This window comes from Coloeus monedula, assembly GCF_965178545.1.
Source record: "Coloeus monedula genome assembly, chromosome: W".
Lineage (NCBI taxonomy): Eukaryota > Metazoa > Chordata > Aves > Passeriformes > Corvidae > Coloeus > Coloeus monedula.
Genome location: NC_138821.1, coordinates 2,301,635 through 2,327,122, shown reverse-complemented (window position 1 = coordinate 2,327,122; position 25,488 = coordinate 2,301,635). Strand labels below are relative to the sequence as shown.

At 44.9% G+C, this 25,488-nt stretch overlaps 1 protein-coding gene across 1 annotated transcript; it reads right to left on the bottom strand.

The window, feature by feature from the left end:
* Positions 1–7,767: 7,767 nt before the first annotated feature.
* LOC309584610 (ATP synthase subunit alpha, mitochondrial-like) lies at positions 7,768–20,124 on the bottom strand. Its single transcript, XM_082300725.1, has 12 exons — positions 19,955–20,124; positions 18,813–18,891; positions 17,571–17,740; positions 15,348–15,521; positions 15,102–15,268; positions 14,809–14,957; positions 9,974–10,125; positions 9,619–9,843; positions 9,405–9,512; positions 8,727–8,871; positions 8,350–8,500; positions 7,768–7,972 (listed from the first exon to the last, which is right to left on the bottom strand). Exons 1-12 carry the CDS (start codon positions 20,012–20,014, stop codon positions 7,891–7,893), a joined length of 1,662 nt encoding a protein of 553 aa, XP_082156851.1. The 5' UTR covers positions 20,015–20,124; the 3' UTR covers positions 7,768–7,890.
* Positions 20,125–25,488: the final 5,364 nt, after the last annotated feature.

Here is a 25,488-nt window from a genome sequence, read left to right as displayed (position 1 = left end):
TGCAGACTGTGGATCGATCAGTATTCACAATATGCCAAATTTTTATATGAGAAATTAATGGAAGAGGAACCTTTTAATTGGGATAACTCAGACACACAGAAATTACAAAATTTGAAAGAGAAATTAACAAAAGCACCCGTTTTAAGCCTCCCTTCGCTAGAAAAACCCTTCGATCTATTTGTTAATGTGGAGAAGGGAATTGCCTATGGCGTCTTGACCCAGGAGTGGGGTGGAGTCAGGAAGCCGGTTACTTTCCTTTCCAAATTACTAGATCCAGTGTCCAGAGGATGGCCAGTCTGCATCCAGTCCATCGCCGCAGCAGCCGTTCTGGTTTCGGAGAGCCAAAAACTCATTTTTGGTGGAGACCTGACAGTACATAGACCACACTCAATCAAAACCATTTTGGCTCACAGGGCTGCAGAGTGGTTAACTGACCCAAGAATAATCAAATATGAAGCCATTCTCATGCACTCAGACCACCTGAGGTTAGTTGTATGTGCACACCAAAATCCAGCTCAATTTCTTTATGGGACCCCATCAGAAAAAGAAATTGAACACAATTGCATTGAGATAATTGACATCCAAACAAAAGTTAGAGAGGACCTGGTGGACTGTCCCCTCAATGAAGGGGAAATCCTCTTCATTGATGGGTCATCTCGGGTGGTAGATGGAAAACGATGCTCTGGCTATTCAGTGGTCGATGGACACCAAATGTGCGTGCTAGAAAAGGGCAAATTACCATCAACCTGGTCAGCTCAAGTCTGTGAGCTCTATGCCCTAGAAAAAGCACTCCACTGACTAGCCGGAAGCATCGGGACCATTTACACCGACTCGAGATATGCTTATGGCGTAGTCCACACTTTTGGAAAAATCTGGTCTGAAAGGGGGTTCCTAAACACCAAAGGGAAAGATATCCTACATAAAGAATTGATTCTAAAAATTCTAAAAGCACTACGACTGCCTCAGGTGATCTCAGTGGTGCATATTCCAGGCCATCAATCAGGAACCACAAAAGAAGCTCGAGGAAACAGCCTAGCAGACTTGGCAGCAAAAGAAGCAGCAGTGGAAGAAGAGGTAAAAGTGATGGTAGTGAACCAACTTCCAACCAACACCACCACAACTGACACTATTCCACAAACTAACATTTTACCCACGCCCATTTTTACTGATCAGGAAAAACAAAAATTAGTTTTAATTGGAGCTAATGAGGATTCTCAAGGCCGCTGGTATTTACCAGATAAACGCCAAATTTTAAACAAAAATGTAACCCGAGAAATTCTACAAAATATCCACCAAACCAATCATTGGAGTTCAAAGGCTCTGGCGGATCACTACCTCAGAACTTTTGGATGCATTGGTGTTTATGAGATAGCCAACCAAATAACACGGGACTGTGTAATCTGTCAAAAAGTTAACAAAAAGGTAATGAAAAAGAACACTGGCGGAGGAATTGAATTAGCAATCAGGCCTTTCCAAAACATTCAAATTGACTTTACAGAAATGCCTCCTGTCCAGAAGTGGAAATACCTATTGGTAATTGTTGATCACCTTACTCACTGGGTGGAAGCTATTCCAACTGTCAACGCTACAGCCCAGACAGTGAGTAGGGTGATCCTTGAGCAAATTATTCCACGGTACGGGATAGTCCACCGCATAGACTCAGAACGAGGTACCCATTTTACCTCCCAAATTGTACAACAATTGGCTCAGCAATTAGGAACAAATTAGAGATTACATACCCCGTGGCATCCACAAAGCTCTGGGAGAGTGGAACGGATGAACCAGACAATCAAGAACACCCTCACAAAATTAATGCTGGAAACAAAATGGACCTGGGTAAAATGCCTTCCACTCGCTCTTCTTAGAATTAGAACGCAGCCAAGATCTGATTTGGGTTGTTCACCATACGAGATATTGTATGGATTGCCCTACCTTGCTACACCACAAGAGCTAAATGCAAGAGAGTGTGGAAACACCAATGTACAACAATATGTACAGTTAATTGCCAAAAATCTGGGGTTGCTAAGGGAAAGAGGTCTTCTTCCACAAACACCCGCACTTGATTTTAATTTACATCACATTAATCCAGGTGACTGGGTGTTAATAAAATCCTGGAAAGAAAAGTCATTAACCCCGTCTTGGGAAGGTCCATTTCAGGTCCAGCTAACCACCGAAACAGCTGTCCGAACATTTGAAAAGGGCTGGACACACGTCAAGAGAGTGATGGGTCCGGTAGCACCACCAATTGAAGAAAAGAAACCTCCAGACAAACCATCAAACTAAACACCCTGTTTGAAAGCTCCACTCAGCATCCCTCAGTCCAAGTTAATAAAACCCTGTACTCCCAGTTTATTCCCAGTTATACCGCAGTAATAAGTGCTAGCTACAAGTTGTTAAATTAAGTTGAAAATGTTTAGCTGTTAATTCTGTTCCTTGTTATTCCCTTTTACAGACTCTGCCTTCACACAACCATATTGTCACATCAACCGTATAGTAAGGCTCCATTTGAAGCCAGCATTCTCTTTCAATAACAGACCAATCAGACTCCAAATTTACAGGCATGATAACTCTAATCTTTGACAAGGCCAACCCCAAAATAACCACGAGTTTCCAGAAGCCTGAGATCACTGAAGAAGAACCATCTGAAGGTGAGAAGCCTAAAGAAAGGACAAAAGAAGCAAAGAGACAAGCCCCACCAGCAGAGGCAACCCAAATGCTAACAACTGCTCCCGGGTCTGCCTAAAGGGGAAAGTGAGCAACATCCTGCTACTAAATGTCATCTGCCTCTGGGTCCTCTGGCCTCCCTTCACACAAGCAGCCGACAGCTGCTGTAACAAATGTTACAAGATGGTGTATCAGGCAGAAGGAAACTCATTCCAAATTCAACACTTTTTCCGAGTACATACTTATGTTAATCCATCTTGTTACAACATAACAGAGCTGGGTATCTGCTCAGAAAAAGGTCACAAGTATTGGATTGGCAAAAACATTGGCACCCAAACACATAAGCAGAAGGGAGAGTGCCCCTCCCAAGACAATTGGCTCTGTTTCAATTTTAGATACATAACCAGAACAGAAGATTTGTTAAAAAGAAAGACCTATGACACCGACCTGATCCAAGAGGTAGTCATAGAAGAAAAAGAAAAACAAAAAGAAAACAATCCTTTGATGTCAAGGAAAAACTTATTTATTGACCTGGCAGAAAGGATTGGAAAACAGCCAAATTTAACAAATTGCTGGGTGTGTGGAGGAACTTTAGAATCGGAAAGTTGGCCTTGGCGGGAAGTCAGTCTCGGACCCCCGGATTTACTCCGACTGAGTAATCTTTCCCCCACAACCCGACATGACAATGAAACCTGGCTGCTAAGCAATTCTGTTATTGGAGAAGAATGCATCTGGAGGAAAGGAAGAAAATTCTTAGAAGAAGTTGGTGAGACAATATGCAAAAGGTACCTGGTAACTGATGGGCAAAAACACTGGTGGATACCCCAAGAACCAGATGTATTCTGCTCTGCAGAAAAGATTAAAAACAAAAATTGCATTTTTAATCCCGTTAAAAAACTCTGGCAGTGTTGGGATCAAGGAAATCCATACTCTGTCCTGCCACAAATTTCCAAATATTGGATCACAGCAGCAAGTATACAACCCCACTTCTGGGAAGCACCACAAGACCTCTATTGGATCTGTGGTAACCGAGCTTACTCCAGCTTACCACCTCGCTGGAAAGGGAGCTGCACTCTTGGAGCCATTCAGCCAAACTTCTTCCTACTTGCTGAAAACGCTGGAGCCCACCTTGGAATCTCCCTTTATGACGAACTTTCCCGGACTAAGAGACATGCAATAGGAGGGACCCAGAGATGGGGAGAAGAAGAGTAGCCAGCCAAGAGGATCCTAGAGACTTATGGACCTGCAACATGGGCACAAGATGGGAGCTGGGGGTACCGAACTCCCATCTACATGCTAAACCGGATCATCAGACTGCAAGCACTAATTGAGGTAATCACTAATGAGACCTCTCTTGCTCTTGAACTGCTTAACACACAGCAAGGGCAAACTTGAACAGCCGTGTACCAAAATTGGCTGGCATTGGACTATTTACTAGCAGAAGAAGGTGGAGTATGTGGCAAGTTTAACACCTCAGACTGCTGCATCCACATTGATGATCACGGTGAAGCCATCACCAAGATTACCCAAAACATCAGGAACTAGCCCATGTTCCAGTGCAGAAATGGCAGCCCTTGATCACTTCTGAATGGTGGGAAAATATTTTCCAAGGAGAATGGTGGAAGAAGGTTTTAATTATTGTTGGACTTTCCCTTACAGGACTTATTTTTCTCCCTTGTTTAATCCCTTGTTTCAGCCGTTTAATCACCACTGTCGTCCAAAGCATGCCACTGATCCAAGACCTCCAAGGACAACAGCAGTATCCACCATCCACTCGAAAGATTATGTATATCAATAATAATAAGAGAACCAAAAAGGAAAGAAAAATTGCCCAGCAAGTGTGGGACAGTTTTAAAGAGCTTGAATCCATCCCTGAAGAAGCTACCCACCTTCACTTAAATGCAAAGACCAAAGATGCGAGCATAAAAGGGGGGACTTGTCATACATGAAATCCCTATTTGTGCTTGGTCTTTGCATATTAAGTGCTTTAATTAATTAATTTTGAGTTAATTATTTTTAAATTGAATGTTACAATAAACCCATCAGCCCAGGTACAAAAATCAAGTTCCATTATCAGTGTTTTCAATTGTTTAAAGTAGTTTATTAAGAAAGTTGCACCCTTCCCAGTTAAAATTTTCCCAGTTAAAAATCACAAACTTGCCCCTTCTCAAACTTCAAACCACCTGTACACCATAAGAGTTACCTTTCCTGTGTTTACTGTATACTTTTACAAGTGTTTTGAGATGTGTTGGACTTGCCTTCTGATTCCAAGGCCAAAACCCCACCCAGTCTTAATAGCCAGCAGCTATTTTTAGCCACAAAGCCATTACTCTGCAGGCAAGCTCCATGGCAACCTGAATACCTGAATTTTAATGAAGGCATTGTATTCCCTTATCTCAAACTGACACCACCACCCCCCCCCCCCCCCCCCCCCTTGACAATGATGAGCCATTGGTGGACAGAGATGATCCATCAAAGGGAAAGCACCAATCGCTTTGGACCAAAGGGGCGGGCTGTGAGCAGACTGGGGGCGGAGCAAAAACTATAAAAAGGATGAAGCATAGAGGCGGGGTCTCTTTTCCCCTCTTGCTCTCTCCAGACCAGCTGTGGGAGACATCAGTGCTGGGGCATTTAAAGCCTTACCCCTTTTAAGGGGCTTTTAGTAATTTTTTTAAAGTCAACCCAGCACTGCAAGTTCTTTTTCTCTACCTGAGGTCTAGTGCTGTCTCAGCCAGAAGATCTCACATCCCTGCGCTCCTGGGGCATACCATCTACTGAGCCATAGGATCCCAAATTTTTATATTTTTCTAATTTCTGTAATTTTTCAATTTTTCTGTTTTCAATAAATTAATCTTTTTAAGAGTTGTCTCATTTCTCACAAAGATCATTGAGTCCAACCGTTAACCCCGCACTGCCAAGCCCACCACTAAACCATGTCCTCAAGTGCCAGGGATGGTGACTCCACCACTTCCCTGGGCAGCCTGTTCCAATGCCAGACCACCTTTCCAGTGAAGAAATTTCTCTAATATCCAATCTAAACCTTCCCTGGTGCAGCTGGAGGCCATTTCCTCTTGTCCTGTCACTTGTTACTTAGGAGAAGGGACCAACTCCCACCTTGCTACAACCGCCTTTCAGGTAGTTGTAGAGCACAAAAAGGTGCCCCCTGAGCCTCCTTTTCTCCAGGCTAAACACCCCCAGCTCCCTCAGCCTCTTCTCATAAGACACAACCCCCCGCAATACATATCCTGCTCTTACTCATAGCTTATTATGGGCCACTGACCAAGAGGAGATGCCAGGTAAAACAACCTCTGAGCAGTGCTTAAAGATGAATGCAGCTGAGATAGGACACTGTGCTCAAAAGCCTGAATCACACCTGCTGACCTGACCTGCTGCCTGCTTTAACACATGGATAGCTAAAACAGTACAGTAATGAAAAAAAAGCATTTTCCACTTACTGAAACAAATCTGCTTAATTGTAACCTGAGGCTGATTTAAACCAGAGTAACCCTGTCCACACTCCCAAAAGGGCACAAGCCATCATTACAAATCCATACCATCATGGCCTAAAGGAGCCACAACAAATTACTTTCCCAGGCCTCCCTACTCTAACATGCCAGCTCTTCCCAGAAAGATGTCTGACACTGCTGGACTAAAAATAAGTGTTCTTTTTTTTCCTGTACTGCAGAGCTCACACTCAAAGCACTCAGGCCATTAACAGATGTAGTGGATTGACCTTGGCTGAATGCCAGGTGTCCACTAAGCTGCCTTCCTAATGGGACAGGGGAGAGAATAAGATGGAGAACAACCAGCGGGTGAGATAAGGCATTTTTATTACAGTGAAAGAAATAAGCGAGAGTCTGCATGCACATAAGATAAAGGAAAGTCAATCTCTACTTCCCATCAGCAGCAATGTTCAGACACTTCCTGGGAAGCAGGGCTTCAGCACACGTAATGGTTCATCCGGAAGGCAAACATTAAGGAATCATGAATACCCCCCCTTCCTCCTCTCTCCCTTAGCTTTATATATCTGAGCTGATGTCATATGGTATGGAATATCTTTGGCTAATTTGGGTCAGCTGGCCTGGTTGTGTCTCCTCCCACGATCTTGCCCACTCCCATTCCCTTTCATGAGGAATGTCAGAGGGACAGCACTGCTAAGCAGTAGCCACAACACTGGTCTGTTATCAACACACTTCCAGCTACTAATGCAAAGCACAGCACTGTGAGGGCTGCAAACTTTACCTCAGTCAGACTCAATGCAACAGAAAAGCTTGTTAGCCTGGAACTGTGTGAGAATGCTTCTAGCTGCTTGTAACACAGCAGGTTTGAACTGGGAGGCAGGATGCTCCTGTGAAGGAAATTAATTGGGAACAGAGTGAACAGCCTCAAGAGCAGTCCTGATCACAGGTAACTGCAGTACAAAAGCTCACCAAGGATTAAGGACCAAGCTCCAGTGTACCAGGTGAAGATGAATACACCACACAAAGTAGAGCAACTTTTTACTTTCCTACGTCCCAGATAGGTCTAACACTGGGATCTCATGCCTCACATGGCATGCAGAAGTTGGGAAATGAAAGCAATGTTCTGGTATATAACCTCCCTCCCACCCACTAACGATTGCTGACAGTTTACTGACAGAGTTAGTCAACTACAGTTGTCTGGAGACACAAGGACCTCAGTTCCGAGAGAACCCATCTTCCAAAAGCCAGGCCCCAGGATAGGTTAGACAGCAATTCTAAGAAATACTCTGTAACAGTATCAGGCAGTTAGAGATTCCTGTGAAGTCCAACTAGTTACCACCCATGACAACACAACATAAACTGTTTCCCCAGCTGAATGCCTTTCTCAGAGATCAGTTGCCTGGCAAAAAGTATGAAAACTGCAAGAGCAACCCTCAGCTCTGTCACAATGGGAACTGTGGTCATAGCTCCAGAAACTAATTACTACACCTCCTCATTCATGTAAGGGGAGTTTGATCCAGCTGGGGAGTTAAGATGCCCCAAATTTTTCAGAGTTCCTTTAAGCAAGCATGTATCACAGGGAGTCCTCTGTAGTTTTAAAGGTGAAAGCAGCTAACCAGAAGGCAATCAGAATATACAAGCCTTTTTACATGGGAACTTTTATTCTCATTGAGATCTGTGCATTCAAGTTGCACATACTTTTAAATCTTTGATGGAACTGGAGCGCTGGATCACAAGAGCCTGGTCTGTTTGAACAGTTTTAAGTTTATGCCTCAAAAGTAGCCAGGAAACTTGTGACTATTTCCTTCAACTTAGCTTCTGTCTGGTCAGAGATCTTCCCTTCAGTCCTGTTGAAAGAGTTTAGTTAAACTTATGACACAGAAATAGATAGATAGTCAATCCCAAAGACAAAGAAAAAAGCTTCACAGCAAACCTTCCCATTTCTAACAAAATTAGCAGATGAATTAAAACATTTCTGTTTGATGCATGAATTTGTACTACAAACATAACACCCCTTCTCCATTTTAAGCATCAACTGGATTTCCTAAGAACTAAAGTCATGAAGCTGAGCTCTGGACAGCTGGAAGGCTGATTTCCAGTTCTGGTATAGGCAGCTTAAGGCCTGATGCTCTGGGATACACTAAATTAACAGTTCAGTGACCATTATCTGCACTCCAGCCATCAAGTCAATACCCTTGGGATGAAGCAAGATAAATCATCATACCTGATTGTGGAGAGGAGGGCCTGGTGCTGGCTCAGTACATGAGCTAGGAAAGCACTCTCAAATTTAGTAATTTTGCTGGGCTCCAGCTTGTCCAAATGACCTCTTACACCGGCATAGATGACTGCAACCTGTTCCTCGATAGCCATGGGAACTGCAGAAAAGAGAGCATTCATGCCATCAGTAACTCTCACATCAGGACACATCAGTACTACACAGTCCTTTCTTTGAAGATCAACTGCACGTATACAACACGGTTCAAGCAAGTCTGCATTTACCATGTGCACAGAATGGACATGGTAAATGCTGCCACAAAGACCAATCTTGTTAGCACAAGAGACTGATGTGAAATGCAGACTTTTAAAGTTCAAGACACTCACCATACTGTCCTTGTTTTAGAAGCTCTGTCAGACGTACGCCGCGGTTCAGCAGCTGCTGTGTAGCAGCATCCAGATCAGAGCCAAACTGGGCAAAGGCAGCTACTTCACGATACTGAGCCAATTCCAGCTTCATGGTACCTGCCACCTACAACACAAGATACAGGTCAGACTGAGTTCGATCACCTTCTAAATGTATCTAGGAGTTTGCAGGTTATCTTCAGGTGACAGTTATCACAAGTCAGCTTTGCTTTCCATACCAGAAAAGTGAATCCCAAGATTCTGATAGATAATTATATGCATTTCTAAATATCCCACCTTTTAATATAAGCATGCCTCCCTAAAACAGTGACCATTGATATTAAACTTCCAATTCCATATATGGACTAAAAGCACAGGGTTAAAAGAGCATTCTCTATTTCTAGTTAGATCAGTACCCAGCTCAGCATACTGAAACTTAATCCTACATCTTTATGCAGATACTATTTTCCTTTCTCCCCCACCTCACTCAACAGGTAATGGAAATATCAAAGAGATCCCCAAAGTTTGCTCTTTTATAGTTTCATAACACTAAGGAATCCAAAGCTTTATTCCCTCTCTATTCACAGCTCTTTAGAGTGAAATGGGTTAGGCCTACACACTACTCATCTCTAGCAAGAGGAGCAGCAGTTTCATGCTTACCTGCTTCATAGCCCTGGTCTGAGCAGCAGAACCCACACGGGACACAGACAGACCAACATTGATGGCTGGACGGATACCTTTGTAGAACAACTCAGTTTCCAAGAAAATCTGTAGGAGAGAATTGTTTTATTATCTTGGTCAGAAGCTTGGAAGCCTCCTGAGAGACCTGCCAGTAAATAACACAGATGTACACTGGGATGTGAAGAAGTCCTACCTGTCCATCAGTGATGGAGATGACATTGGTTGGAATGTAAGCAGACACATCACCAGCCTGAGTTTCAATGACAGGCAAGGCGGTCAGAGAGCCACCTCCAAAGGAGTCATTCATTTTGGCTGCTCTCTCCAGCAGGCGAGAGTGCAGGTAGAACACATCACCTGGGTAGGCCTCACGGCCAGGTGGACGACGCAGCAGCAGAGACATCTGACGATAGGCAACAGCCTGCGTGGTATAAAGCAAGCTTTCAGACCTCAGTAGATCATTTAACATTTTAGATTTCTAAACTTGAGGTGATCTTACAGCTACAAACACCAATGTTAGATTATGAGGCCTATAAACAATGTTTCCTGACCTGCTTGGACAAGTCATCGTAGATGATTAACGCGTGTTTTCCATTGTCTCTGAAGTATTCACCCATGGAGCAGCCTGAATAGGGAGCCAGATACTGAAGGGGTGCTGCATCAGATGCTGTGGCAGACACCACAATAGTGTATTTCATGGCATCTGGAAAAAATTGGAGAAACACACCACTGAGTATATTACCTCACCATGCCTGTAGTCAGCAAATACAACACACATCTGAAGTACTAAGTTGCTGAAGCAAGCCCAGGCAGCATCACTACATTGTTACAGGAAAGCCCACTGTACTAGATTACCACGTCTGTTAGCTCAACTAACTCAAGAAGTTTCAAGAGCAAGTTCACAGCCGCCTAATGCTTGCAGGCTTCTTTCTCATTTAAGTTTAAACTTTAACCAAGACACACTTTTGTTCTAGAAGCAACTCAGCCTGAAAGTCCATGGTTTCCTGGCTACTGCAAGGCAATACTATCCTTTGTTTCACAGTCCCAAACAACTTACTGTCCTAAAATGTGGGGTTTTTTTCCTGCTAGTTATGACTCTGCTTGACCAGCAGGCCAGAGGTAAGGTGTAGAGGGATTCCTTGTGGAATATAGGATACCCCAGGAGAGCTTGGGCATCCCAGGGCTGTTGCAGAAGTACCCCTGACAGGGCCCCAGGCTGAAGATAGGCTTGCAAGGCACCTGCTAGCCAGCAACCTTGAACAGCCTTGGGAAAAGGTATACACTGGTCAGCTCCCCCGCTGCTTAGAGGCTTTCTCATGGGAAAGGGGCATGAACTTTGGAAAAAGTATAACTTGGTGTAACCGAACAATAAGGGAGGAGCACGATGCTCAAATCGTATCGGTGTTCGTATCGTGACTCTGGCTGGATTCTCCTGCTCCTGGGACCCCCCCCCCCCCCCCGCTACACATGGCGCCCGAACGGCAGGGACCCGAGTGAGTTTTGCTTCAGGCAGGTTCGCTTCAATGCGGTAAGTCTCCAAATTTCATCGTATCGGTGCGGCGGAGCCAGGGGAACCAGAGCGGGTGGCCCCAAAGCCGAGTAAAGCCGGGGGCCCGGTCTCAAAGCAGAATAGAAAGCCGGAGGATAAGTCCCAAAGCCGAGTAAAGCCGGGGGCTAAACCTCAAAGCCGAGTGGCCGGAGACTGTATTTTCGTGCGGCCAAGTGAATACCCGCAGCACAGAAGCTATGGACTATGAGGCAGGGACTCGACTCCTAGCTAATATTCTATGAGAGGCAAGATCGTAAAAGATCGAGATCTGAATGCCCTCATTACGTGGGCCCGGGAACATGGGTGTGTGAAATACACTTCGCTTTTGTTCTCAGTCGAAGCATGGGGGGAAGCTTGAAACGAATTGTGGCTGTCCACGATTGAGGGTGGAAAGGAAGCTAAAGCTCTCGGCTTAACCTGGAAGGCAGTAACTAGCACTCTCGCAGAGATGAAAACAGAGGACAGTGGCTGCGGCCGCCATAGAGGCTTTAGAGAGTAGCAGCTCCGGGTGTAGCGGCTCCAGAAAAGGAACAGATGGGGGTCTTACGGAGCGGCGGCCAGAGACCAGGGCGGAGTCCAGGGTAGCATGGTTCTTCAGGCTGGCCACGAAAAGACCGATTAAAGGCACAACAGCACCCGTCCGCTCACTGCGGGAGTTGCTGGACTCAGCAGGGAAGGATGTTATCCCTCTGATATCTGAGAGAAAAATGGCTGCGAACGCGGAAGCAGAGCCGCCCGACTCAGGGGGCGGGGCACAGGCGGGCCAAGGAGAAACAGGTGGTCCTGGTGCCCGGCCGAGAGCGGCAGAGCAAACGAGCGGTCCTAAAGCCCAGCCGAAAGCGGCAGAGTGCAACCCCCCTCTGCCAGACAGCAGAGCAACATCCAGCAGTGAAGCAGCTTCTGCGGTTTCGTTGCCTGCAGAGCCAGAGCCAGCCAGGGCTGCCGGGGGTCAGCCCCAAGAGGGGGAGAAGCACCAAGAAATGATGCAAGAAGTAATCAAAAAGCTTGCTGACTTATCTACACGGCAAGACGCACTAGAGTCCAAAGCTTGTGATGTTACGCCATCAGCACTGTGGCATCCCGTGGCCCCACCGGTCAAGTTAGCACTCAAAGCTCCTACATTCCCATCGGGAGAATCAAGCACAGTGCCTACAGCTCCTCCCTTCCCACGAGGGGAGGTGCAACCGTCATTTCCATCAGCCCCGACGGAGAGGACTAACCCATTGCGAAGGAGATGGAATGGAGTTATCCGTGATGCAATCATTGAGGGTGATTGGCAAGCAGTGGATGCCCTCGCTTGCACTGTACAGATACAAGGGGACACTGCAAAGTGAGAACCCCGACTGGAAGATCTTGCAGCAAGCCAAGCAAACAGTCACCACGCATGGCTTGCGGTCTGAAGCTACCCAAAGCATTCTGCAGTTTATCTTTACAGCAGATGTCCTATGTCCGAATGATTGCATCAGCATTGCACAATTGTTATTAACCCCTTCACAGTTCCTGCTCTGGGAGCGAACGTGGAAGCAGCTAGCACAAGAAGAAGCTAGCAAACATCAAGGTGACACAAAAGATCCACTATATGCACTCCAAGCTGACATGCTAACTGGGAGCGGAGCTTACGGGGCGACGGTAACACAGCTGACCATGCCCATAGTAATTCATCAGTTGTCACAGACTCTTGCCCACAAAGCCTTGTTGTCAGTATCTGAAAAGAAGAAGTCTCCCCCGTATGCAGCAGTCCAACAGGGGCTGTCAGAGCCATATGGTCAGTTCATTGACCGTTTGTCAGCAGCCTTAAAGGATGCAACTGAGCTCTCTGAAGAGATCCAAGAGCAAATGTTCCGGACCCTTGCCTTTGAAAATGCTAATAGGCAAACTAAGACAATTCTTGCCACGCTGCCCCAAGGAGCAGGTGTAGACGAGATGCTCGTATGTGCTACCCATGCAGAACAGTCATCTCAAACAGGTGCTTTTACTGCAACGCTGCAGAATGTCCTGCAACAACAGGGACAAGTCATCACCGCAGCACTGACCAGAGGGGTGCCCAACAAGTGGTGCCATGCTACGCATACAAGACCTCGAAGCGAGAAGGCGCAGTCAGCATCAGCTCCTGAGGAAAGTGATGCCACTACCATAACAGCTGGAACTCTGGGACCTCCGTCCTGAGAAGCCTTGGGAGAGGCTGCAGACGTGGCTGAGTGAAGGAGCTGAGGACTTGCTAGATCCACCACTCTCCGTAGCAGGAGAGACAGCGAGACCCTGGGGTGAATCTAACAACTGCCCTAGGTGGTTGCTAGTGACTTGTGGTGGGTGTCGGGGAACCCTCTCCAAAGGCAAAACTAAGAAGGAGAGTTGCATAAATTTTTGGGTATAGCACCAGACACAGAGTGAGAAATTGTTTTTTGACTGTCTTGAGACGGGAGCATTAGCGGACATTTTCAATCAGCTGTCCACCCATTTAGATCGAGTGAAGGCAGTTAATTTGGCTAGCATCTATGTTTTTACCTGGTGCTTCAGCAGCCAGGGCTCACGCTATTTTGCATAAACTTGCTTGCTGGGAGAGGGATAAGTTAAACATAACTTCGCAGATGCTTGATGAGTTAAGCGTAGATGTTACTAGTGTTAGACATACAATGTTACAAAATCGAGCAGCCATTGATTTTCTACTACTAGCTCACGGCCATGGCTGTGAAGAGTTCCAGGGTATGTGCTGCATGAATCTTTCTGATCACTCTGTCCCATTCACAAGCACCTCTCTGACCTCCAGAGGGGCCTACACATCCTTCGGGAGACAGACGACCCTATTGGAGATTGGCTTAAGAGTCTGGGTATCACCGGATGGCTGTGTACCTTGGTAGTAGAAGGCTGCCGATTGCTATTTGTAGTTATATTAGGTTTAATAATACTTGGGTGTATTTTTTTTTTGCCTTAAAGCGGGGCTGTGAAAAATCATCGACCAGACCTGGGTTGCCCAAAAAGAAAACGGGGGATGTGTAGAGGGATTCCTTGTGGAATATAGGATACCCCAGGAGAGCTTGGGCATCCCAGGGCTGTTGCAGAAGTACCCCTGATGGGGCCCCAGGCTGAAGATAGGCTTGCAAGGCACCTGCTAGCCAGCAGCCTTGAACAGCCTTGGGAAAAGGTATACACTGGTCAGCTCCCCCGCTGCTTAGAGGCTTTCTCATGGGAAAGGGGCGTGAACTTTGGAAAAAGTATAACTTGGTGTAACCGAACAATAAGGGAGGAGCACAATGCTCAAATCGTATTGGTGTTCATATCATGACTCTGGCTGGATTCTCCTGCTCCCGGGACCCCCCAGCCCCCACTACAGTAAGGTACCTGATCTCTTGCAAGCTCTGTTACATATGCAGCCTTGGTCAATGAGATCACTGTTCCTGAAAAGATGCTATCATTTAATCCCTTATGTTTGGGCAGTAAAGTCTCTCCACTTAATTTTTTAACTGTCATTCATATACTTACATGCATATGAAACACATCAAGTCCATATAAATACTTGTAGGCCATAGCTTGTCACCAGGCCTGCCAAGAGGAACCTCTCAACTCTGCTAGGAAAAAAAAATAGGCTGACTTTTCCAGAAGAAATTCAGCAGTTTTGGGACCTTAAAATAGTCTTCTAATGTGATGTAGCAAAAATAAGGGGTTGTTTTACCCCCAGATACCTAGAAAGATTTCTTGTGATCAAAGTAGTTCATTCATTTAATAAAAAAAGAATTCTGTCTATACTTGCAGCTAGGAGAGGTCACAGCAGTATTCAGCATTATAATGAGAACAGGATGTCACTAGTTACCAGGCTCAACCATCTTCAAAAATCTGTACCTGCATCAGTGAGCCTCTTCACCAGCTGAGCAACAGTAGATCTCTTCTGGCCAATTGCAACATAGATACAGTACAGCTTCTTCTTCTCATCTGTGCCATCGTTGAATCGTTTCTGGTTGATTATTGTGTCAATTGCAATTGACGTTTTCCTGGGTAACACAGAGGTTGATAAATTAGGATGCCTGCAGTTCTCCCAACCTCTACACAGTTTTGTGTTCAGTTCTTTACAGTGGTGCACAGTGCACTCAAGTCTCTGTTAAAGGAAACATTTTTGGCTTGGGCATTTAACTTACCCGGTCTGCCTGTCACCAATTATCAGTTCACGCTGGCCACGACCAATTGGCACCAAGCTGTCTACAGCCTTAATCCCAGTCTGCATAGGTTCACGCACAGAGATTCTGGGAATGATCCCAGGGGCCTTTAAGCCAACTCTCCTACGCGTCTTAGATGCAATAGAACCCTTAAAAAGAGGAAAGAATCTGTTGCAGTCTGTATCACATAGATACAAGCAGAGGTAGTAAGCACCTAGTTACACTTACCTTCCCATCAATTGGATTACCCAGGGCATCTACAACACGGCCCAGCAGCTCTTCCCCAACTGGAACATCCACAATGGCACCAGTCCTCTTCACAACATCTCCCTCCTTGATCAGTCTGTCATTACCAAACACAACAACACCAACGTTGTCGGGCTCCAAATTCAAGGACATACCCTAGGACAAAGGTCACATTATCCTGAGAAAACCCATACCAACATCTACAAAAACTGTCACAGTTTAATACCAATGTGATCATTCTACAGCGTAGAGTATGCAACATAACCTATTTCAATCTTATTTTTAACAATAGTAAATATTCTTCTTTTATGAACAATGCATCTATTTCCATATTGGTTAGAGAACCTGCCTGCCTAAGCCTTCAACTTACCACATAATTATACTGCAGCAGTCTAGCACTGTCATTTATCTCTCTAAAAAGAACAGAAAGGATAAGCAGGATTCAAATACATTTATCTCTTGCCTAGGAATTGTATGAGGGAAAAGCACTCGCTTATTCTCTGACCAAGGCAAGTTAGGTCATTAAAAATATTGGAAGAGCTGTTACAGTACTCTCAGAACAGTCAGACAGCTTTTTAATTCTAATGTAGAACGAGGCTGTTATTCAACAGTAAACAAAAAAGCCAGCATGAAACCAAAGAAAACAAAATCCAATAGCAGATTAGTTCTTTTACTTCCTAGATGAAGACACAAAATTCAAATGTTAGCTGAGAACCAGTGTCATAGGTTAGCAAGCATAGTCCCGGAAGGGATGTCCTTGCTAAGGGGTGCTTACAGCTTCTTCTGGGACCTGATAGAACCTATCAGCTGGCCAGTTTGAATATGGACAATTCTTTAAGCCACTTAAAGTTGTGACCTCCTCTGTGATACACACTTAAGAATAGACAAACTCCCCCCCCAAGTTCTCTCTCGTTTCCGGCGCTGGGACAAGTGGCTGCGGGGCCTGAGCGGGGCCCAGTGGGCCCGGCCAGGCCACGGCTCCAGGATGACCCCCCCCCCCCCCCCCCCCAGCAGGGCTGTGGGCAGCCAGAGCAGCTCAGAACCATCCCCCCCCACTTCGGCCAAGATTTCAGCAAAAGAGGCACCTCTGTCCAACAGAGGTCAGGTGACCAACACTGATAAGCCACACAGCTGCAAGGCTGAGGTGAGACTAACCCTTTTATTGCTGTGAAGAGCTGAAAACCTGAGGGAAGAGAAAGAGGAGATGCTTAAAGCCGAAATTCTGTTGTGAAGCTATGATATATCAGAGTATCCCATTGTAATTTCATGAAGATATGGGGAGGTGGAGTGTTCAACTCGTAAGCAAAAGCACCTGCGTTGAGATAGGCAGATGCTGACGCAGCTGTAATTTCATGAGAAGTTTGGACAGGGAGAGATGGACCAGATGAGGACTTTTGCTCCAAATGGGAAAGGAGAAAACCTCAGTTCCTAGAGATGCTCCCAGAGATAGTCCTAACGATGAAGATGATGAAGACCCTTTGCTCCCAGGGAAGGAGAAGGGCCTCTGTTTTTGTTTCTGAACGGCTCAACCTTAAAATTGTACCCCAAGAAACTTCAAGAGTGGACCCTCGAAAACAGTTGCAGGAAAAGCTGCAAGTCGGGAGAAGGGACTCACATGCAGGCAGAGAGACTCCTCTTCCTAAATGGACTGAACAATATTTGGAAGTGGGGGGCTGTCTCGTTGTGATAATGTTTTCATAGCACAAGCAAGAAGAGACTTCTCTTTCTAAATAAACTGAACAAGGTTATTATGGGAGTGGTAAACAGACTGAACATCTTAAGGGTTGTCTTTTTACATTGTCAGTGGGAGAAGGGAGGAAGGTGGGGGGGAAGAGGAGAGTTCTGAAGGTGTGGTATAATTTTTTTTTCCCTTCTTTTAGGTCTGTTAATAAACTTCTTTATATTCTTTCAAGTTTGGTGCCTGCTTTGCATTTCTCCTAATTCTTATCTCACAGAAGATAAACAGTAATGAGTATTTTGGACCAAACCACTACAACCAGATACCGAAAGCAAAGTGTTATGAATTCAAAGAATATTTGCTTTTTGTAGCATTATTTCAACTAGTTACTACTTATTAAGGTTGAAATGAAGTTTGATAGAGGTTCATATGGGTACCTCCAAGAACAGTCTCATTTTCCTTTAAAAGTCTTTAGTTTTTTAAAAATATATTTCTAGGCTAAACAAACTGCTTTAGTGAAAGCTTACCTTCAGTCCAGAAGAGAATTCAACCATTTCTTCTGCTTGGACATTTCTTAGGCCATACACACGGGCAATACCGTCACCAATTGAGAGCACACGGCCAGTCTCCTCAAGTTCAGCAGAGGTGTCAGCTCCCAAAATACGTTCCTCAAGAATAGAGGATACCTCAGCAGTACCTGGAAAGAGACATTTCACACTCGACTTAGCACATTAAGGCAAGATATGAATTTAGTAAACTTGTCTTGAATTCACAGGCCAAGGTGCCCTCTCTGGTACGCCATGAGGTCTAGCAAGCAACATGCTAGATGCATACATAAATAACAGCTTCTGTATTCCCAGCTAATAAAAGCAGCTTCAACACATCATTACAAGACAGTTTCAATTAAAACATTGATGACTGTTTAGTTACCAGTTTCCTTCATTATGTCTTACACTATTAACAATCTCTCCCCCTAGAAAGAAATTAAATAATTAAGCTCAGAACATTCTCACTCCACTTGCAGAGTGGTTACTTGAACTGGGGGCAACAAAACACCCTGTGATTTGTAATCCAAGATCCAAATATATTTAAAGGAACTTGATACATTTAAGAAGCAAGTTGATCAATATAAGCTATAAAAATGTATTCTCCATATTCCTCAAATTTGTTTGGCAGTGTACCTCCAACAACTCTTTGTTTCCCCAGACAGGAAACAGTAAATAAAATTGTGAAATTTTTATTTCCTAATACATTTAATAACCCCAAGCCACTTTGAAAATTGTATATGAACCACTATCAAAAACATAGCTATGCAGTGACACTGTTTTCTCTAAACACCAAAATGCTGGCAGCAAAAAAGTAATGCTCAGGGACAAAACACTGGCAGGCCTGGGAAAGTCATCTGTTCCTTGATACTGTAACAAACAAGACAGAAAACTAGAATTTGAGGTTTTTTGTTTTTTTTTTTTTCCAAATAATTTTGCAAGAGTTCTGAATATCAGAATAAGATAATTCTGAATGGAATCCTCACAAAGCAGGTAAACTGCGTAAGCTGACATGTGACCACTCCTTGGTTTGGGCAATCTGAATAGTTATTAAAGTGAAGTCTGCTGGATGTGACTGTGCAAAAGTTCAGTTAAATACTGTCAGTACATAAATGTCCTCAAGCATTCTGTCGACTGACCCACACACCATATTCAAAATCCCTTTTGTCTGACAGAGCAAGTTCTTAAACCACGCTGTTATACAAAGACCTTTCTCAGACTCACCAGTTTTCTGAAAGCATATTTTGGAGGCATGGAGGTTTCTTGTAGCAACAAATGCTGCACCCAGGGTATTGCTGGAAATCTAAACAAGTAATTGTTTCAGTAACAGTGAGATTTCCTCATTCATTCAAAAAAAAAGGTTGAGAGATAACAGTGACATTTTTGATCATGAGCTTATACATTTAATGTGTCTCAGTTTTGAGTTTAGTCCCACAGCACTCCATTCACAAGTTTTAGTTATGAAACCAAGTCCAGCACTACTAAGCAAGGACAGATGGTAAAAGAGATTGCTCTAAATTATTCACTGCATTTTTCTGCATTGCATTGCTGCCACCACCACAGTACCGCAGCAGATCCCAAAGCAAAACCTCTTCTCGCTTGCCACCTTTGTGCTGAACATCAAATGCTTGGGACGGAAAGAAATCACCACAACCCTCATGGTTCTCCACAAGGGAGAAATAATACTGTGCGTTCTAAGGGTTGGCCTTCCTAAAAAAAAAATAATCTGCAAAATTTCTGGTATAGCTAGAACATAGACGAGAGCAAAAACAACGACAAAAAAAAAAAAAAAAACACCAAAAACAAAAAAAAACCCACCCTGTGATAATGAATGCAGTAAAATGTTATAATCCTATGTTCTAAGTATAGCTCCCAGTGCAGTTCCAGGCACCGTTAATGCTATTTCTCTGAACGCCTGGGCAGGCCTCTCCTCCGTTCACCTTCACAAGGGACACCAGCGTGAACAGGTCGGGACAGATCTTCACATCCTCGCTCTCCCCACCAACACGAGGGGAAAAAAACACTACCTGGCAAAGCTTTGCAGCGCAAATCCCTCACCTTGATTGGGATCTGGCAGCTTTCAGACATTAACCTGAACCCAAACAGTGTCAGGCCACATTACCAGGGAAGAACAGGCCGTCCCCTAGACCCCCCCTCCCCCCCACCTCCCAAGTGAGGGCACCCTCACTCTCTCAACAGTAGGTCTGGCCCCGCTGACACCCAGCGCTAAGGTGAACCCCCCACCCCAAACTCCCGAGAGCAGCAGGCCGCAGCCTCTCAATGTCACCGCAGCCTCTAAGATGGCAGCGGCGGCCGCCTCCCACCCACCACCTCCGCTCACTGCAGGGAGAGGAGAGCGCACTCACCAGGCCGGCCTGCCGCGGCAGGGAACGGGCGAGGGAGACAGCCACGCGGGCGGAGAACATGACGAAGGCGGCGACGGCTCCTTCAGGGAAGGCTGAAGCAGACAGAAGACAAGCGCCAGCCCCACACTTTCTCCACAAAATGGCGGTAGCTCACTCCGCCTCTTCTTACGACGAGGCCGCGCCCAGGAGGTAGGGCGGGGCGGGGCGAGGCGAGGCCCGGAATTGCTTCCCCCGCCGGTCTTCTCAAGCGTTCTGGCGCCTTCCCCCTCCCGCGCCTCTGAGCGATGGAGGGAAAGATGCATATTTTTATATATATGTGCCCTTGAAATGTCCCTCGGCGGGTGGAAAAGGCGGAGAGTGGCGGCGGGGCGGGGCTGGACTGGACAAGACTAGACTAGACTAGACTAGGTATATGAGAAGCTGAGAAAGGCGGGGACCGTTGTGAGGCGCACGAAGTTGGGATGTGTGGATTATGGGACAGAAGCATGAGCATAGGGCAGGAATGTGAGGGGCTGTGAGGCAGAGGGCGGTGGTGTGGGGCAGGGGGTAGTTGGGGAAGTGACCTCACCACCACTTTCTGGGAGCTGTGTGTGCTTGCAATCCTGACCGCCCCTGTCTCAATGTAGCAGCTGGGTGGTAGAAGAAAAGTGTGGTAGAGAAGCGCTGGCATCTCGCCTGTGCCCTGGAAATGGGTAAAAGGAATGTGATATGCAGCACCTTGTTGGTTTTCTTACGTACGGAAAACCACGCTATGAAAAGCCAGTTTCCATAAAGGAGACAGAGGAGTCCTGCAACTTTATTCGAATAAAGGGAGAGAATCCACTGGGGCATACACCCACAGTGTTTTCTCTCTCTCGGTTTCCGAGGACGCAGCCTCCTTTTATCCTAAACTCCCGGCCGCATGTTGCCCTCTTCCTTTCCCCATTGGTTGAGGTACTAGGAAGGTACAGCCTTCCCGAACCGCCTACCACATATTCCCCTCTTGAACCTGTCATTTTACCCCAAAGTTCAGAAACTCAGGCTTGTGCAGACCCTTGTCTGTTTCAGGAGCCAAGCCGTCTGGGCTCTGTAACAAACCTGCTGCTTGAAGTTAATAGGGACATTAAGACCCATTTCAAAGATGTTAACACCCATACCCTCACTTAAAGAATTGTTTGTAAAGACATTAGCACACCTCTTTCCTATCACTGTTGCTACAGAGGATCTTAAATATAGTCAGTCTGCTGATAATAAGTGAAACTTGAAAGTTGGACTTACCAGTGCCATCAGAAGTTGTGGTGACAGGACAGCAGCATCAGAAGCGGAGGAGAACCTCACTGCAAGAGGCTCACCTGCTTTAAGTACATGGGGATCTCTCCAGTCTCATGAACTGTCTGCCAAGGTCTAACCTGGTGGGAACAGTGCGCTTAGCAACAAGTCCCATATGTGAGACACAGGATTTAGTCTGCCAGGGAAAAAGTGTCAAAACTCAGGCAGGCACAATGTGATGGTGTCCCCTTGGTAATCCAGAGAAGTTGCTAAAGACAGATCCCAGTAGACATTTCTGGAAATTTAAAAAGTTAAGTGAAAAATCCTCAACCATTTTTGCATGTGTTGTAACAAACATGATGCTTCAGCAATGTTTCTCATGTTGATTATTTCAGTAATCATTTCAAATTCTGTGAAACTGCCTGAAATAAACAGTGATTTAAATAACCCATCTAAGTCTTGTGCATTTGTACTTTATTGCTAAAGAAAGGTGGTTCCTTGATAATTGTTTAAAGGATTTAACTCAGAAGATGCATTTTTATGACATATTTTCTAATAAGGAGCACAGCTTTTATATGAATTTCTATAGGCAGTGATATACAAGCTATTAACATTTAATTTTTTACCCTTTAACTTAAAAATAAGATTTAAGCCTATTTGATGAAGGGTTTTATACACCTTTATTTGTAATTTGCCTTATGATATGCATAAAACATACAATTCTATCAAAAAATGAAATCCTGTTGTGACAGGACCTTTCACCCCTGAGACTTATCTACTTCCCCCATGGCTAAGCTAGGCTGGAATGGTTTGTCATGTGATGAATTATCTCTGCTGAAAACACCCTTAGCCAGCAATAAACATCCTGCCTTGAATGCATGGGAAAGTGTCATGGGCTAGCACCCGCTACAGAAAGGATAAACAAAAAATTCTGACTGACAGACACAGCACTTTTTACAACTATAAAAGACCACTATGATTTTCATAAAATCAGAAATCTCTTATACAGTCTCTGAGTGTGTGGAGAGTTTTTCTCGATGCCGAGACGTTGGTATCAAGTTACTTCCCTGGGGATTGAGAGAAATTAGGAGACTTCTGCACACCACTATCATGCGTTGGTAAGTGACATTGGCTCCTCCTAATCTATACTATTTCTTTGCTAGCTGTAACATAGGTACCTTTATTATCATGCACTGTCTTATGAACCTACTAGTAGTGTTTCTTTTGCTTATCCTGTGTAGTAAGTAAGCCCGTTAAAGTCTTAAGTCTGTTTTTTTAAATTGTGTCTATTCAATAAATAATTCATGCTGTAATAGACCTGATCAGTTATTATTAAGAACTTGTGAGTGAGAGTGGGTTTTGGAGTGCTGGCCGCCTCAATAAAGCTGCTGTCTACTGCCAGAAACCGGGGCAAAGGCAGGGACTTGTCTAAACTCTTCTCTCTCATTCGTAACGCCTCTCAGATAATTTTACTGATTCAAGACTATTTCTTTAAAAATATTGTGTGGGGGGGAAAAGCAAATTATTTCAAAACAATTAGAGCATTTAAAGCCACTTTGGCAAAACCATTCACTGCATCTAGTGAGTTGAACTGGGTTTTCTTTTATTACTATTATTATTTTGTGTTATTATATATGCGTTTGAAGAATTTAAAGCTAGGAAAACTGGGTTCTGCTGGGCTGGATCATAGAAATATTTAGGGTGGAAAAAACCTCTAAGATCGAGTCCAACCACTAACCCAGCACTGCCGTGTTCACCACTAAACCATGTCCCCAAGTGCCATATCCACATGCCTCTTAAATCCCTCCAGGGATGATGACTCCATCACTGCCCTGGACAGCCTGTTCCAGTGCTTGACAACCCTTTCTGTGAAGACATTTTCCCTAATATCCAATCTAAACCTCCTCTGGCATAACTTGAGGCCATTTCCTCTTGTCCTATAGCTTGTTACCTGGAAGAAGATGCCAACCCCCCTTTCAGATAGTTGTAGAGAGGGATAAGATCTCTCCCGAGCCTTCTTTTCTCCAGACTAAACAACTCCAGCTCCCAAAGATGGTCATCATAGAACTTGTGCTCCAGACCCTTCCCCAGCTCTGTTGCTCTTCTCTGACCACACTCCAGCCCCTCAATGTCTTTCTTGGAGTGAGGGGCCCAGAACTGAACACAGAATTTGAGGTGCGGCCTCACCAGTGCCAAGTACAGAGACACAATCACTTCCCTTGTCCTGCTGGTCACACTATTTCTGATACAGGCCAGGATGCCATTGGCCTTCTTGGCCACCTGGGCACACTGCTGGCTGATGTTCAGCTGGCTGTTGACCAGCATCCCCAGGTCCTTTTCTGCCAGGCAGCTTTCCAGCCACTCTGCCCCCAGTTCATGGTGCTGCGTTGGGGTTGTTGTGACCCAAGTGCAGGACTGTGAGGCTGGGTGGGGGTGGGCCTGCCTCAGCCCTGCTCCAAGACCGCCCCCTCCTTCCAGCTGCCGTCAGGTCGCCCAGTAGGGTGACTCCACACAGGGGCAGCTGGGACTTAGGCATGAAGCACAGGACCCCTTTAACATAAGCACCTCAGTATAAAGTATAGATTAATAAAAGTTGGGTGTGTGCTGCTATGGTCGACTGCAACTTCTTTTGCAAGACAAGACGCCTAGCCCTGGAAGGGGCTATGATGATAAGTGAATAGGAGATGCTATGCCTATTGCTAACTGCTCTTAAAAACAAACCCAAGTGGACTAGGATGATAAGGGAATGGAATGCAAGCTAATGGGTTTGGTTAACCATTGTCTGCAGAACAGGGGCCTAGCCCCTAAGGGCTAAGCGATAAGAAGGAAGATGCATGCTAACTTCTGTTTTAATGACAAATAGAGGAACTGTCACAAAAGAGTAAAATTGTAGTAAGAAAATAGGAACATAATCAATACACAATTATAAATAAAGTATAACTAATGTAGCAACAAAGTGTGTAATAGTAGAATTAAGTATGTATTAGCAAAGTAGATGTGATAAATGTATTAAGAATAGTGTGCTGTGTTTGTAACCCTAAGATAAGAAAACTGCAAAGTCATGTAAAACCCCCTAGGACTGTAACTCTAGATAAGTGACCAAAGCAAGAGTGAATGACGAACTTGTAAACGTAGAATGACAAACGTGCAAACGTATAAAAAACCTCTGTAAGATGACTATGTTGGACACGCACATGGAGGTGTTAACCCCTGCATGCTCCCGGCCTGGCCAATAAAGGTGTGCTTTACTTTACAGTACTTTGCTGTGGAATAGATTCCTTTGAATCAGTTTGGCGAGCCAGCCAGGAGAAACTCCATCGGGCTGCAGGACCCTCCGAAGCCGGGACAGTCTAGCAGGTGCCTCTGGAGACTTCTCTGGATAGACCACCCATGCTCCGGTGGATCACCGCAGGGACGGACAAGATCCTGACATTAAGGTACGCAAACTTTAAAGCACCCTTTACCTGTTTGTAACCTGACTAGTCAAAGTAATACACTCTGTAAGCCCTATGCTGGAGGTGGGTATCTCGGATTGCTAGCACCTTTTAAGATATACATGGGGAGTGTGGTATTGAGCCCCTGGGTGGGAGTGCCACATCGGGCCCCTCTTTGCAGAAATTTGGAAAATTTTATGTTTTGTTGATAATAAGTTCTGCCTTTTTACCTCTTTAACATAATTAAGATTGCTTATCTTATATTACCTTTGGTTTGTGCTTTTTTCCTCCTGATTACATTAATGAAATTTCTCTATGTTGCATGATGTTAGTATTGGAGCAGTCTTAGCAATAATTTTATTTTCTATTTTATTACTCTGTTGGCCACTGCCTTTGTTATTTCACATACTTCTGTTTCCTCAAACTGCATTCATGTTGTGGTCCGAATTTGGGTTAGGGATTGGACTGGCAATTTTATTAATCCTTGTAATTTACTTTATCTATACTTGCTTCAAATCATCCGTTGCCATCCCCTGTGTGTGTTAGATGCTAATTGAGGAAACCCTGGCTAGGGTTGTGGAGAGGGAAGAGGAAGGAGTGTCCCCTTCATTGTGTGGACTGTGTGGAGAATGCCATCTGATATTCCTATGCATCCTAGGCAGTGTGGTTTTGCTGGCAAATTTGACACAAAAGAGAGGATTTGTTTTTTTGTCCAGGCTGCCAGAAGGACAAAACCTTTGATTCTGCAGGAAGGAATTAAGCTGGTTTTAGTTTGGAAGAAGGAATTTCAGAGGAACAGGCAGTATATATACTACAGGAGTCACTATTGAATGAGGTGATAAGTGAAGAAAT